General features: G+C 42.6%; 1 protein-coding gene across 1 annotated transcript in view; it reads right to left on the bottom strand.

Moving 5' to 3' along the window:
- The window catches only part of LOC144799895 (transcription initiation factor TFIID subunit 4-like), a 1364652-nt gene that overhangs the window by 1227696 nt on the left and 119393 nt on the right, over positions 1-17563 (bottom strand). Inside the window, exon 2 of the mRNA XM_078671504.1 lies at positions 8208-8374. Coding sequence (XP_078527630.1) covers positions 8208-8374 — 167 coding nt within the window. The remainder of the gene's footprint in view (positions 1-8207; positions 8375-17563) is intronic.

The following is a 17563-nucleotide window of genomic DNA, read 5'->3' on the forward strand; positions in this document are numbered from 1 at the left end:
CTGCAAACGAAAGCGCCTGGGTTTTTCCCTACAAATGTTATCAAAAAAGGGTTTGTGGGGCTGAAATCACCATTTTCCTAGCTTTTAGGGAATGACAGACGTTTGTCAGAAAACCAACATTTTTTACAGAGTTTTGGCATTTTTCTGGGACATAGCCTATTTTTGCTTTTATTTTGTGCTTTCAACCTCCTTCCAGTTAATGGTAGAAATGGGTGTGAAAGTAATAATGGATCCTGGAAAGCTATACATTTTTAAAACGTAGACAATTCTGAATTCAGCAAGGGTTCATTTGTGTAGATCCATCAAGGTTTCTTTATAGAAACTAACAGTTAAATATAGGAAAAATTGAAAATTAGATGAAAAAAACAGCCTTTTGTGTCAACGTTTTCACCTGTAACCTCTTGTAATTAGGACAGCTCTTTGAAAGCAATATACTGTTACATCAGCTGGACCTTCCTGGTTGTGGGGATATATAGGACTTGTAGGTTCACCAAGAACCAGACGAACCCAGAGTAAACAAGCATTTACAATGCAATAGGTCTCGCAGCATTAAAGTTTGAGTTTTTGGCATTGTATATGACAATGCGTTGCATCCCCCCAAAAATTTAAAATTTGAATTGGTGTAGTGGCAGAAGTACAGGCTACCTGACTCTTCGCACGCACCCATTCAGTTGTTGGCCTCTCAGCTGAGTCTGCCAACTCGACAAAAAAGCATTGGCAAAGCCACAAGGATGGTAGCCAATCCCATATCTACTGGCTTTGTAAATTCAACTGGCTAGTCCTGCTGTTTCAGAGCACACAGAATTATCAAATTCACACTCTAATAGCCCCCCTTCCCTATTATCCCCGTCTTGCCATGGACTGACTTTATGCAGGCCAGATGAAGGCGTTTGAAGGATCAAAGTCTACCTATCATGTGCATATCGTGTCAGTGAGCTGAACTCTACCTATGTGCTGACGTGAGGGATGTGCACATAATATCGCATATCATTCCATGTGCTGCCCCTGCCACCGTGAAATCCTTCCCCACCCGCCATAACATAGTCCTGTTAATTAATTTCAATTGTGTCTCCCTCCAAATCCACTGTTCTTCAGTCGAGACTCAAACCAGCTGAGACAAAATGTGAGTTTTTAATGTGTATCACACTCTTTTCCACGTGCCTGCTTCAGTCCCCATCCTGTCCCTCGTGGTTGTTACTGGTGGGCAATGGTCCCCATAGGGACCTCAGCGGAGAGCAAGGGTGCCAGGGGTCCTAATAGACAACAACAATAACAATAGACACCCGGACATAAAATTCAGTATGGCTAGCAGCAATATACGCTTAACATTTCTAGACGTAGAAGTGTTTCACCAGAATGGTAAGTTAGCAATAACTTTACATCGTAAAAAAACAGACAAAAACATCATCCTCCACTACCGGAGCTTTCACCCACAAAGTCTGAAGGAGAACCTACCATACAGCCAGTTGCTACGAATCAGGCGCAACTGTTCGAGAAAGGAGGACTACTTAACACATGCAGAAATGCTATGTGATCAACTCTCCAAAAGAGGATACCCCAAAAAAATGCTAAAACGCGCGTGGTTCACGCCCAGGGAAGCGTTAGTAGTAAAAAAAGAAAAAAAGCTACTAGAACAATTGGTGTGTGTTACCACATATGGTCCACTCACCAATAAATTCAAATCAATAATTTTGAAAAACTGCCATTTATTGTCTAATTTGAACATTCCGTTTCCAAAACCGATGTTTGCATTGAGAAAAAATAAAAACATAGGACAGCAAATAATCAGAGCAGATTTGGGTATCCCTCAAACCAAGAGTGACTTACGCACACTATGGAAGTTAAATCCAGTGACTGGCCACCACAAATGTGGAACCTGCATATCGTGCGTCAGCACCATTGAAGGCTCCTTGTTTGAACACAATGCCATCAGATTGACTCATACTGAGTTTACTAATTACAAAAGCAAACTGTTGTTTATGCAATTATTTGCCCTTGTGATAAACTTTACATCGGCAAAACTACACAACAAATCGCACAAAGATTGGCCCAACATCGATCCCGGATAAAACAAAAGGTGTTAAATGCACCAATTGTCCAACACTGCATAGACCAAGGTCACTCGGAAAGAGATCTAAAATGGACAGTGATATCAAAGATAAATGCTCCACCTCGAGGAGGAAATGTTGAAACACTACTACTAAAGAGAGAAGCATATCTGATTTTAAAATACGACTGCGTGAGCACAGGTCTGAATGAATATGGAGAATGCTATAATCAGTAGACAGGTCCAATGTAAAACTGACCACTGACAAAAGAAGAAAAATCCCCCAAAGAATAACTAATGTTCTGGACTACACGTCCCAGAAGCGCTAGATCACATGTCCAGTCTTTAAACAATCATGTGACCGCAAGATTCACTCACACGAGTGGATTTTCGGCAGACGGAAGCACCAATATCGAACACTGCAGGTAAATGCCGTAAGCGCCCGCTCTGAAACAATCGGTAGAGCATTCCAAATTGTAAAATATGCCCCTTCTAACAAGTATTCCCCTTGACTCTGTAGCATAAGCGGCAACTTCGGAACAGATCGAAAAAGGCGGCGCCCCACCGACCGAAAGCTCGGCGCTCAGTATGTTTGTGACACAAATAACGTAAGTGCATGATATTAGAACGAACTGCTCAAAACAGTTAACACTAACGTAGAAAACATGTCCCGTTAATACCAAATCCCTTTTACCCACGCAGCACAAACGGTGATCTTCAAATAGACTATAGAGGTGGCGCCCCATTTTAGGAAAAACCCGATGCTTCCCGTCAACTGACATTAAGTAAGTGCACGCCATTCAGGCGGTCTGCCGACGACCTTTACCTGCAGAATCCACAGCCTTTTAACTAAACAAGCCTTTCACCGTAACACGGCGGGCAGGGGAGGGGGCGGAGAGGGGAGAGGTGCGACACGGCAGGCAGGCAGGGGAGGAGAGTAGGAGGAGGAGGGGGGAGGAGAGTAGGGGAGGCACGGCCTAGCGGCCGTGCAATCAAGTAGTGAGGGGCGGAGCTGGGGGAGGCTGTGAGAGAGAGTAGGCAAGGCTAGCGGCAGGCAGGCAGGGGAGGAGAGGAGGAGGGGGGAGGAGAGTAGGGGAGGCACGGCCTAGCGGCCGTGCAATCAAGTAGTGAGGGGGCGGAGCTGGGGGAGGCTGTGAGAGAGAGTAGGCAAGGCAGGCGGCTGGGGGCATGTGCACGCGCATTTAAGCTCAATGCGCATGCGCATTGAGCTTAAATTTCTCGTGCACTGCAAGGAATCGCCACGATTCCTTGCAGTGTGGATAAAGAGCGGATAAGTGCCAATACTCTCGCCTTGCTCGATGCGCATGCGCATCGACAGGCGAGACCTAAAAACTGAGCAGCAATTTGCAATGGCTTTTTATTATGTACCGGGTATATAGCAATTATTGCGGGAAAATTTATACATGGAAAAATCAGTATGAAAGACACCTATGTATTTCTGAAATTAGAACAAATTATAGAGTTTAGAAACAGTACATATTTGCACATTTTCAAAATTGGGAATACTCCTACTGGCATGAGAATTATCGGTCATTTTTCAAAATTACCTGTTTTTTACACAATGTCTTTAATTTGGGAGGCAGAAATGCATAAAAAATCAATAGGTAATTACAGTTGCTTTACAAATCTTAATTACCCTAAGTCTCCCGATAAAAATGGTACCTCACTTGTGTGGGTAGGCATAGTGCCCACGACCGGAAATGGCTCAAAACCCAACGTGAACATACCACATTTTCACAATGAAAATGTACCCTTTTTTTTTGCGAAGTCTCTAGCTGTAGTTTTTTAACACTAGCTCTGCCGGCACCTAGGGAAACCTAGCAAACCTATAAATTGTTTACAACTAGACACCCAGGGGAATCCAGGATGGGGTGACTTGACTGCCTCCCACCAGGTTCTGTTACCGAGAATCCCTAACAAACCTAAAACCTTGTCAAAATAAACAGATTTTCCTCACATTTCTGTGGTGGAAAATTCTGGAATCTGCGTGGATACACAAATGTCCACCCACCCCACGTTCCCCAAAGTCTTCCGAGAAAAATGGTACCTCACTTGTGTGAGTCGGCCTAGTGCCCGCGACAGGAAACGGCGCAAAACGCAATGTGGTCACACCTCAATTTCGCAGTGAAAAATGACCCTTTTTTTTGCAAAGTGCCTAGCTGTAGTTTTTTAACCCTACCTCTGCCGGCACCTAGGGAAACTTAGCAAACCTATACATTTTTGAAAACTAGACACCCAGGGGATTCCAGGATGGGGTGACGTGACTGCCTTCCACCAGATTCTGTTACCCATAATCCCATGCAAAGCTAAAAAATGGATTAAAAAAGCACATTTTCCCCACATTTCTGTGGTGGAAAGTTCTAGAATCTGCGTGGATCCACAATATCCACCCACCCCACGTTCCCCAAAGTCTTACGAGAAAAACGGTACCTCACTTGTGTGGGTCGGCCTAGTGCCTGCAACAGGAAACTGCACAAAACACAACCTGGTCACACCTCAATTTTGCAGTGAAAAATTACCCTTTTTTGGCAAAGTCCCTAGCTGTAGTTTTTTAACCCTAGCTCTGCCGGCACCTAGAGAAACCTTGCAAACCTATACATTTTTTAAAACTAGACACCCAGGGGAATCCAGGATGGGGTGACTTGACTGCCTCCCACCAGGTTCTGTTACTTAGAATCCCTTGTAAACCTAAAAAATTGGCAAAAAAAAACACATTTTCCCCACATTTCTGTGGTGGAAAGTTCTGGAATCTGTGTGGATCCACATATTTCCACCCATCCCGCGTTCCCCAAAGTCTTCCGAGAAAAATGGTACCTCACTTGTGTGGGTCGGCCTAGTGCCTGTGAAAGGAAACGGTGCAAAACGCAACGTGGACATACCTAAATTTTGCAGTGAAAAATGACCCTTTTTTTGCAAAGTGCCTAGCTGTAGTTTTTTAACCCTACCTCTGCCGGCACCTAGGGAAACCTAGCAAACCTATACATTTTTGAAAACTAGACACCCAGGAGAATACAGGATGGGGTGACTTGACTGCCTCCGACCAAGTTCAGTTACCCAGAATCCCTTGCAAACCTAAAGAATTGCCCCAAAAAACACATTTTCCCCACATTTCTGTGGTGGAAAGTTCTGGAATCTGCGTGGATCCACAAATTTCCACCCATCCCGCGTTCCCCAAAGTCTTCGAGAAAATGGTACCTCACTTGTGTGGGTCAGCCTAGTGCCTGCGACAGGAAACGGTGCAAAACGCAACATGGTCATACCTCAATTTCGCAGTGAAAAATTACCCTTTTTTGGCAAAGTGCCTAGCTGTAGTTTGTGAACCCTAGCTCTGCCGGCACCTAGGGAACCTACCAAAACCACACATTTCTAAAAGGTAGACACCCGGGGGCTTCCAGGGAGGTATGGCTTGCATGGATCCCCCAATGTTTCCTTACGCAGAATCTCCTGAAAACCTCAATTTTAGCTGGAAAAAAATAATCACTTTTTTCAGACATTTTTGTCTTATGCTATGTGTCTTATGCTATGTATAGTGTATATCATCTTGACGTAACACTAGTAGGTTAATGCCGGATCACTAGCTGCGTAAGGGACTGCTCCCTCAAAGCCTTCGGTGCCATGGCCTGGCAGTTGGAGCATGACTTGGAGTCCTGGTTGCTCTCTAGACAGCACAAACAGACAAGGTATGTGTCAGGCAGTGACTTGGCATGGCGACAGGCGCCACAAGGTTTAACCGCATGCACGCTAGCGGTTTTCCCGCTGTGCGCTGACTTTTGCGGAAAAACGCGTTACATGACGAGCTCAGCTCGTCATGAGCGTACGAGAGGCGTAACTCATGACGAGCTGAGCTCGTCATGAGCGTAGAAGGGGTTAAACCCTGTCTTTCTTAATTACATCCTCAACACACCATGAAGACAAACCTCGAAAAAAGATTAACAAAATGTCGAAAAAATCCTGTCAGTAACGAACATCACTAGTCCCAGAACAACAATGAGCCATCACTAATAAAGATTGAACGTCTTAGAATGTAAGTAGCATTAATGGACACAGGAAATAATGACAGTCAATTGCCCTAAACATTAGTAACCAGTTACGGCATACTACAGTAATGACCTTCAATTGTCACAAGCAATAATAAATATCAAAGAGTTCAAGGAGTAACGGCCATCAATTGCCCTAGGCAGCGATGATTAAGATTTTAAAAACAAATACATGTACTTGTATTTATTTCATTAACCAAACTATATTTCATTACAACTTACTGGAGTTCTATAGCTCGTTTCGAGTATTGCTTTTCAGTCATTAAAACAATTTAACATTTTGATAAAGCAATTTTACTACAATCTTAGTGTCATTTTTTTACTCTCAGAAAGAGCTAGCTTTAATTGAACACCCTGGCAGAAGCAAGCCCAAATTAGAATAACAGAATAAAATGCTTTACATGAGAATACATCATTCAATAATGTCGTTACAGGCGGTCAATTTCTGCATTTGACAAGGAGGAGAATAAATCAAATTTCTTTCAACTCCTTTTACAATCACTAAAGCAAAATTGAACTATCTACAATGGTGTTTTTAGGCTTGACTCTGAAAATACCAAATATACAAATATTTCTAAAGACATTCTGCTTAACTGTTTTAGATGGCACCACATCTCTCACACGCTTTAATTCAGAAACTTGGAACGCAGCCAGGCAACTATTATGAAGTTCACTACATCCCTGGCTAGTGTCAAATAAATCTTCTCTCACACGTCAGTAAGTCTGACAGTCGTGAAAAGATTTGTCTTAATTTCTTCGCCTCAACTTGAATTACACAATTTCAAAAATTAACACAAGATATGGCTGTTTGTTCAAGCTTCCTCATTAAAGACACCTAAGCACCATAACAGTTTGCAGCAACTTGCTCAAGCCAAGATTGCGTTATAAACACATTTTGAACCCATTTACTTTATTGTAAACGACTAATATAGTAGGCTACATTTGAGCCTATTCACTGCGCGTTGAAGCCTCGTCAGAATACACAAAATATTTTGCTCTGTATATCCATTTTTATTTAGGAATTTGTATATTTTGGATGACCTCTACCTCCTCACTGACATTTTTAAAGCCTCCATAACTAGCCAGGGTTCTAAATCAAAGAACAAATGGCTCAGCAGATTAAAGGAATTGCTGAACCAAGCAAGGATCAGCACCTGTAAATTCTTCATAAGCAAGAACCAAGGTTCATAGAACAAGTACACACTTACCTCATGCAGAAATGTAATTATTAGACTTTATGTAGTTTGTTTAAACAAAAAGTATTAGTCAAATTGTGAGTGGAAGCAAAAATGGAAGGTTAGTTACAAGGCAGTAAGCCAACAATGGATGCACTTAAGGTGTGCTAAAGGACAGGAGAGCCGCAGCTGCTTCTGAAATGATATATAATGTTTATATTGGACCTAGACTGTTGCAGCACCACCCTGGTAAGCACAGTAAAAACACCACAGCACACCTAAATGACTTTAAAGTCATTCACACATCTCTTAGCTAAAAAAACATTCAAAAATACGTTTGCATTGTTGGCATTAACCTACTAGTGTTACGTCAAGATGATATACACTATACATAGCATAAGACACATAGCATAAGACAATCGTTAGAAAGGCACTGGACTACCTTATCAAGGTCATCCAACTATACAGGCCAACCAGACACCTTGAGTGTGCCTTCATGAACTGGCTAGCTATCAAGCAGCAAGATGTAAAGGTGTGGCATGACCTTATTTTACACTATATACATACACATATTCTAGATGTCTGTCTAGCTTGAAGACTGGGATTTCGGAAGAGTCTGTTCACCATTGCCTATGTTATACTTATGTCATCAAGTGCCAAGGAATGGGCATCATAAGATAGGGCAACCAAGCTTGCAACTAGTCCACTTACCTGGAAGTGCGCTCAAAACTGTTGCATAAGGCCATTGCGAGTTATACAAAAAACACACAAAAGATAAATACATTTTTCTCAGTACAAGTTTCTTGAGGAGCTGAGTTAATAGTTGATAAGTACAATATTTTACAATTTCGGTGTATGGGTTGCTGCATTTTAAACTTTTTTTGAAGTACTACAATACAAGAAGCAAATTAAAAGAAAGAGTTGTACCTGTGAAGCTGACAAAGGATATGGTTGATAGCTGCTTGTCACAGGAAGCATTTGAGGCATGCTTGTAGGGCTTGGACCTGGCACATGTGCCTGCACTTGAGCCTGGGCCAGAGCTTGTTGAGGTAACAAAACAAGTTGCCCGCTATCTGTTCTAATGAGGACCATCCCTAAGGGGAAAAAGTGAGATACACCTCTGAAATTACATTTCACATAGCTTTGAAGATATATTTATTCTTAAGAAATTTTAGGTACAGCAGTTTAAACAATAAGGATTTCTTAAGTAGGGCTATTCACTAGCGAGGGTATCCAGGCGCTCCTGGACATGTAATACTACATCTAGTGTCATTGCAAACACAATATAGCATGTTAAAAACTTGGAACAAGACAGAATTTGGTCAAAAAACAGGGAAACCTAGTGAACAATAACACCAGTAGAACAAAGAACCGAAAACCCACACCTGTAATACATGACATAGACAATTATATTTCTAGTTTACTTTTTCTTTTTGTAATTCATACCTGGTGATGCCGGTTTGGCAATGCAGACATTTCGTTTAAGTCAATATTTTCTGCTGTTGCTGTTCAGCATATATGCCATTATGATGCTACGGCAGCTCATGGTACTGAAGTACACACATGAATGCATCACCACATATGAACAAGCATTTTCCATAACTGCCTCTATTATAGTAATTTTTTTATTTACCATTCCAAGATGGCAGACTCCAATCATAGAGCAAGAAATAAAAGAAATAATTTGAACATGCGCTTGTGGAAATGTGTAATATTTTACTTAGCATAAAGCTGCAGCCATTTTGGCTGTGGTGTCCATTTCATTTCCTACGTAATTCTCCCGCCCTCTGCTGCTTGTCTTTTTACTGTGCTTATGTTATCTATTTTAGTTGACTTCCTGACTCTGCTAAAAGCAACGTACATGCTGAGAGTTTGTAGCTGCCAGAGCACCTGGTCTCAGATGTTAACTGTCAATCATTTACTGCTATCACTATCAAAGGAAAGAGAGAGGACTAGGAAGATAGTCAGTATCCCCGGGGTTTTATATGTGAGATCAAAAAGGACTAGCCTATTTGTGAATTTACATAGACTCAAGACTGCAAGACAAGGTACAAACCCTTTTGTTTGTTCATGAAGCCCTCACCTACCAACCTGGTTGGTGGCATGCTTCATCATCGGGCCCACCCAGTGACACCGAGTGTGTCCCGGGTGTGCTTCGACGCCTGAATACAGCGTAGCAGGTATGTTTCTGAGTGTGCAGTGTAGTGACGTGAAGGTGAAAATTTCAAAGCTATACAGGGATCCCAGTACACGAGGGTAAATTATATTTTAATAACTGGGTCACTGTTAGCATGTTATAGGAGTGTTAATTAGGGTCTCCTACATCCAGGTGTGGTCCACATGTTTCAGCCAGGCCTTTAAGATTAAAACTGGCTTTCCTCAGGACCAAAGTGTGTAGGTGCAAATTACTTAATTTTTAAGTGATTGTGTAATTTTTAAAAATGTGTAGCACTCGCTAAGGTGCTTTACATGTGGGAGGGGGGTTCCCTCTTAGAGCATTAGTTGGCTTGTTGCCAAATTTGCCTCATGGAGTAGTCCGGCAGAGGAGTGGACCGAAACTTTCGGTCAGTGTCTGCGTTGAACCTCTTGTTGTCTCTGCGGCCTCCGATTTCCTATTTCTGTTCACATGCTTACAGTGCAGAAAACCTGTATAAAAGACTTGTGTTCTGTGACTTCAGTGTCCTACCTCCTCCAACACTTGAGAGTGCTGTGTGGACGTGGTCCCACTCATGAGTGATTAATAAACTTGTTATTTATTCCTACTCCAGTGCTGATCTCTACTTTGTTGGTCTTTGAACCCGTGGACAAAAGGGTGACCCTGCATCAGTGTAATCCTAAAAAGGTACATTTCCACAGTTGGCGGCAGACTCGTGGGGCCCATTGGAGATGCGGCCTCTGAAGGAGTGGTCTTGATGGAGAATTGGAATCTTACTGAGGAAGCGCACTGCACAAGGAGACCTTTGTCTTTGCAGGCCAACGTGAATTTTCCGGTTTTGCTGATTTGACCCTCCAGATGGTGGGTGGTCTCAACTGGGGTTTTCTTGGCACAATTTTATAGTGGCCATTACGTTGGCCAGAGATCGGCAGGTGGGAGTTGGAGACTTCTGTTTGTTAAGGTCACTGAAGCGGCACTCTTGATTTGTTTGGTCTGGGCTTTTTGTTTGGATTTGTTATTCAATCTTTGCAAAGTTTGAAGGCAGGTAATGTGGAGATTTTTCTCCTTTTGAAATATTTGTTTGGAGTAGTAATATTTTACACATATTGATAAAGCATGCCTGTTTTCAGCACAAGCACACTCCGTAGGTGGTATTGCTGCTCTGGTGGTACCAAAGTTAGTTTAGAAAAAGGTCAGCCGGCTCCCCTAGAGGGGACACCTGATCGAGATATGTATGTCAAATATGGTATTTCTTCCATAATGTACAATCCACTATGGAACAAATACACAAAGAAAGATTCTGATCTCCAATGGCCAGTGAATGGGTCATTTTATTTTAAAAAGGTTCAATATGTAGAGCAGTGTTTATTTAAAAGAAAAAGTAGACAGGATATGTTTTGATTGTGTGCGTACGTGGGAGAAAGAAGTACGAGAGAGAGTGAAGAGAGCAGAAGTTAAAACAGAAAAAGAACAACAAAAAACGATATATCAAAAATCTCTAGACTTTAAAAAAATAAAGAAAAGAAGGAAAAAATAGAAGAAGAAGATTGGGAACGTCGATTAGAGGTAAATGGCCAGTGCCCTATTAGGCGCCCTATTTATCCCATAGTTAATAAACCTCAGGATGACTACATCCTATTAGAACGCCCCCCCCACCACCGTATACATTTTCCACTCCAAATGACCCTGATGAGGTTTCTGACAACGAGCATTTGTCTTCAGATGACAAAGAACAAGATAAGCAAGATGGGCGACAGACACTCCCCACTTTGACTAGAGCAGAAAAAGATAAACTAAAAACCGCTGCTAGGGAGGAGGCTCGCCGGCCTCACGCTGCATCGCTCATTGGAACTATGGTTCAACAGTAGAAAAATACAGAGCAATTCTATTTTGTAGAAACATTTGCTTGGGAGGTAATATTTCATTATAGACACATTTCTCAGGAACCAGAGCCAGCTGATACAAATACAGAATATAAACGATTAACAGAGGGGACTTCCCCTTTTTCGGCCTGATCTGATATGATTAGACGAGTGGTTAACATACGAGACGCAACTTTACGTTTACGAAAGGAGCAAGAATTAGCTAGAAAAAATAAAGTTGTAGAAATAGTTCAGTCTCAGGCAAAGAAAGTAGAAGCTTCGGTGGATGCGAACAAACCCAGTAGTAGTGAAATTCCTATAAAACCTATGTGTGAAGCTGCACCCCTCCATGTTCCTTCATAGGGTGCAGGAACCAATGAAGATAAAACTTTGGATGATGCAAAGGGGTATTTTATATATAATTGGGTTATACTCCTTGGAGTAGAGCTGATGTGATGGCTCTTAAAGCTGCTTTGCCCGACCCCCGGAAAAATCCTGCCGCCTTCTATGAGGAGGTGGAAGGAGCCATTAGCTCTTGCACTATGACCTTGCCAGATATTGATATGTTCTTTTGACTTATTTTTCCCACTGATATGTGGAGAACAATACTTAAAATAGAAGATAATGTAGCATATGGTCGTACCGGGGAACATTTAGAACAAATAGATGCGGAAAGGGAGCCTTCGCAGAAACCTCGGAAGGAGATATTAGATCTTCCTAAAGCTATTGTGATCAGGTTAAAGACTCTCATACCCCATAAGAAAATAGATTGGACTACGTTAGCGTCATGTAAACAGAAAAAGGATGAGTTTGTTTCTGATTTCTTTTCAAGATTTGAAGAGACATTCCATGATTTTAGAGGTCAGATATTGGCCGATGATACGGGTAAGCATTTGTTTATTGACAAATTTGTAGCCAATATGTCAGCAGAAATGGCTAGTCGCTTAAAGGCCAGCGAAAGTTCTCAGACCACGTCTTCCCCAGTTTCCCTTTTGACTATGGCCCAATATCATGAGCGATAGGAAGCGAAAGGCAGGGAGGATAAGAAGGTTAAAGAATTAAACACAAACGTTATGTTGGCTCAAGTATATGGTCCACCATTTAGGGGAGGTGAAAGAGGCGGACGTGCAATGTACACACATGGGGTGCCCCCGCTCCCTTGAGCAACTTTGTCCCCCGATCTGTGTGCTTATTGTAAAAAGCCTGGGCACTGGCATTCTGAGTGCCCTCTTTTGCGAGGTCAGCCGTACCAGCGGAGAAGGGGAAGTATGAGAGGATGCCATGGGAATTCAGGAAAAAGGGGAGGTACAGGAGCTGGTCCTAGGTTTGAGGCAGTTGAACAAGGACCAAATTATTGTAATGCTTTTGATAGACGAAATCAATATCAAATGTCTCATTATTCTGCTAATGCCCTTGCAGATTCAGATTATGCATAGGGATGCCTAGGCTGGGGTAAGGAACCGGTGGAGGTGCCAGTAGATCAAATGGGTCCTTATGTTGATACAAACGTCTTGGGATCTACTGATCGGTTACTAGTTGATATAGGGGCTATCTATAGTGCTCTGTCTAAAAATGGTTCCTAGGGCTCCCATGTCCGGCACAATGATAACATCGATAGGATTCGATGGAACACCTACACTTAGCCCCACTTTCACAGCCACTTGAATTCAGAATTGCTAAACTAACTGCGGCATGTCCATTTTTGGTTTCCCCTAACATGCCGGACAACATTTTGGGTACCGATATGCTTAAATATTTTCGTGCTACAAAACGTTGTTCTCCGGAAGGTGTGCATGTTATTTTAAATAACAACTATCCAATGGTTGAGAGATCCTGTCTTATCAATGAAGATGCCTCTCTGGCGTCCTTACCTAGTGTGAAGAAGGAACACTGTTATTGTTATCATTTCTTGCCTCCCATCATCACAAAGTCTCTAGAAAGAAATTGCAATTTTGCAGACAGCAGGTTACCTATTTAGGTCACCTCTTGTCTAAGGAGGGACGTGTACACACATCAGACCGCATTCAGACCATTCCAGACCGTCCTGTAATCCGCACTCAGAAGGATGTTCATGCACTGATTGGCCTCACTTCTTTTTAGGCAGTTTTGCACACATTATTAAACCTTTGTTGGCCCTTTTGACTAAATACAGTCCGATGCCCCTCCCATGGACTGCTGAGTGCCAGAGTACCTTCCAACAGTTACGCCAAGCCCTTTGTTCTGCACCAATATTAGGTCCCCCAGACATGTTGAAGAGTGACTATTTGTCCCAGTTAACTCGCAGCTTGTCTTCTATTTATCAGCAGGTTCGGGAAGCTCTTCCTACATGAGCCCTGCTGTATTGACAGATCATCGCTACATTTTGCTCACTGAAAAAGGACGAGCTGTGTCACCTGAAAGACCTGAGGAAGTCTTCCCAGACCACATAGATCCCTGGTACATCTAGTTATCTGCTTTGATCCAGGAAAAAAGACATTTCATCGCAGAAAGAGACTGTTTGAGCCACTGTCCTCGGTGGTTTAAGACTCACTACAAAGAGGGGTAGCCTATTAGTGACTACTCGTCTCAACGATAGTGAAGAAACCAACGCCTGCCCAGGACCTTAGGGCATCAGGGCTCGAAAAATCCACTCGACCGCTCGCATATGCAAGCTAAATTTAGCGAGGTCGAGCTGCTTTTAGGGCCTACTCGCCCTTTCTGGCGAGTAGGAAGACAAACTAACTTTTGTCCTCCGTCTGTGAAAACGGAGCAAATATGACACGATTTAAAGGCATTTTTATTGCCCACAAAGGTAATGAGCAATAAAGATGCTTTAAATCTTGTTATCTTGTCACATTTGCTCCGCTTTCAGAGACGGAGGTCAAGTAGGTTGGAGTTAGGTCGAGGAGATTTTTCAAGGTACGAAGTCCTTCAGTACTAGTACCATTTTTGGGATTTTTCGAGCCCTGGGCATCCTCTATTTTGTTGTTTGCAGATGAAAATTAGTTCGCCTAAGCAGAAGGAGATCGCTGCGACAACGTGTAACTGCTGTACAATCTGCATCCTTGGTCTTACTTTGACTGCTACAATCATCACTACTGTAATGTAGGTAGTGGGGGACGTAATGCCAGTAGTCTCCTTACCTAACATTACTGTTCCATCACTTGCTACAAAAGAGCACAATCATTTTGATTTGCCGCAACATGAACAGGGATACCGGCAAAATCTGAGAAACAATTCATTTCTTCAAATGTTGCATCAGACACACCAGTTAAGCAATGCTACCAACTGTTGGGTTTTTGGTAAGATTCCTCCTCATCAGAACATAAAAGAAATCCCGTTGTCACTGCTGCCATTTTTTCACAATGGCTCATGCTCAGCTTGGTTCAAACTTCTGTTACCCAAACGAAGATGGGGACCCACAAGCAAAAGGGACTGCTTTAGAAATGGAAGAATATAGTAAAAGAAGTGCAGCAACAAACTATATGTATTCAAATTCTAGGTCGGCTAAAGCAAATGGACCCCTTGTTATCTCTGTTGTCATGACCACTGGCCCCCTTTGTGTACATAGTACAGGCGATGTGCCAGTCGACTACATGAACTGTACTACAGTGATGCAGATTTCTACGAGAGGCTGAAGCAGCTTGCTTGCATCACGTCACACTTATTTTCTTTGCGGAACTAAGGCATACTACTTCCTACCTCCAGGCTGGTCTGGTACCTGTTACATAGCCTTCTTTCTACCTCCTATCTTTTTAGCTCCCCCAACCTACCATCAAGATTTGCAATTGTTCAATCACCGTGCTGGTAGTAGGGGAAAACGTGCAATCGAGGTCTCTGTACTCGACCAGACAGAGACCAGAAGGGAACAATATAGACTTTAACAGAGGATTCTTCTTCTTTGTTGGCCCAGTACAGAACAGTAAGCTGGTCCGTCGCCTCACCCGTACAATGGAAGCAGTGATCAATCAGACAACTACAGCCTTAGGGAACTTGACAGAAGAACAAGCATCAATCCGTGTGGTTGCTTTGCAGAATAGACTTGTTCTAGATGTTATTCTGGCTGATCGAGGTAGAGCATGCTGTATCATCAGATCTAGCTGTTGTGTCTTCACACCGGACAATGCACTTTCTGTATATACAGTCATCTCCAAACTACACAAAATAGCTACTGAGATACATCAAGATTTAGGAACATGGACGTGGACTGGATGGTTCTGGAGCTTATTTTCTGTATGGGGTTTAAAAATATTATCGGCCTTGGTCATAATTATTACAATTCTCTTCTCTTGTTGTTTATGTATTCAATGTGGGCCAATGCTTTGTTCATTCTGTATTTCTACTTGTACTACTGGTCTACCATCTAAAACGAATGTCCAGAATGTAAATGCCCGTTTAGCAATAGACCAAGAAGTCAGCAATATGATGCTAATTGACATCAATGATATTTAGCGTACCCCTTTTAAAGCATAAGAAAATGTCTTAGCTTATGCCAAAAGGGTTGTCTGTGGAAATGTGTAATATTTTACTTAGCATAAAGCTGCAGCCATTTTGGCTGTGGTGTCCATTTCATTTCCTTTGTAATTCTCCCGCCCTCTGCTGCTTGTTTTTTAACTGTGCTTGTATTATCTATTTTAGTTGACTTCCTGACTCAGCTACAAGCAATGTACATGACGAGAGTTTGTAGCTGCCAGAGCACCTGGTCTCAGATACTAACTGTCAATCGTTGACTACTTCCATAAGCATTTCTGCTCCCCCTCCCACTTTGCTGACCATCTAGTTATTCATCTGCCCTTGTTTGCTGATAACAATTTCTAAAACGTGTTCTTCCCATTACTGTTCAAATGCTTACAGTGCAGAAAATCTGTATAAAAGACTTGTGTTCTGTGACTTCAGTGTCCTACCTCCTCCAGCACTTGAGAGTGCTGTGTGGACGTGGTCCCACTCATGAGTGATTAATAAACCTGTTATTTATTCCTACTCCATTGCTGATCTCTACTTTGTTGGTCTTGGAACCCGTGGACGAAAGTGTTACCCTGCACCAGTGTACCCCTAAAAAGGTTCATTTCCAGACGCTAAAACGCATTTTGAAAAAAAACAACTGTCCTGGCAGCAAACTGAAGCTGCCCACCATTCCGAAAACCTTTAATATTTTTTTTAAAATTAAAACAGGGGCTAATAAATACCTTAATTGGAAGGTGGCTAAGCAATCGATGAGAAAGTGGGTTTAGTTACAGGGACTGGGGGGTGCAGGTGATCACTAAAGTAAATTTTCAGCAGTGCGCGAATAGAAAGATAAACCACTAAAAGTAACTAAAGGCCAAGCAGAATGTGGGTGGTGGGAAGTTGGGGGGGGGATAACAGCAGGCGAGATGGGAAGGGGGGTAAGCAACAAAGAACGCGCATTATAGCAGTTATTTCAAGCCTGGCGACTCCGCAAGCGCCCTATCGCAGAGACCTGAAGATCCACGCTCACACAATTTAAGGACCTCATCACTGATGACTGCCCCACCCTTCCTCAGACTACATAGACTCAGGACTGCTCACCTCCTGGAGATGCAGGAGACACTAGTGGATCCTTGATACATACCCTGGGGCACCCTCTAAGCATACTAATGCATTTTTTTGAGTCGCTCTCTCATCATCCACTTATCTTTCCCTACCCCGAGAGAACACAGAAGATGAGACACCCCAAAGACCACCACACCCTCACCCTGCCTTCATCCTTACCACACTCTCCTGCCCTCACCCTAGCCACAATGTCCGAGTACCTGTCCAATGCTCTTACCAGTGCTTCTTACCTTCTCCCTGTTATCTTCTCTACCCCAAACCTATCCCCAGTTACATGTTCTCCTCCACATACCACAAGAGGTTTCCCTTATCCCTTTCTAATAGTTTCATTCTGCCATAGCGGGACCCTCGAGCTACCCTTATTCCACTGGGATATTGGTTCATGATATATGTATGAATATTGAACTTATGTCTCTGTTTTTCAGTCTGTATTCTCCCTGTTTTAAGAAGTGATTCTCATTGTTAATATGTATAAGACCAGCAATTCCAAAGGGACTGTTAATGGCTGTTCACTCCTTTCTTGCTCACCTTTGTACCCTCAAGGGATACAGATCATAAAACCTCAATAAAAGTTATTTTAATTTTTTTTAAATTAAAGCAGTTATTTCAGTGTGATGTAACACATTATGGAGCATGCAAGAAAACATATGCACACCCCCTCCCTGCACCACTGTGCAAACGCCCCCCCTGGCGCATTGAAAATTGGGGGATTAATT

This window comes from Lissotriton helveticus, chromosome 12 (assembly GCF_964261635.1).
Source record: "Lissotriton helveticus chromosome 12, aLisHel1.1, whole genome shotgun sequence".
Lineage (NCBI taxonomy): Eukaryota > Metazoa > Chordata > Amphibia > Caudata > Salamandridae > Lissotriton > Lissotriton helveticus.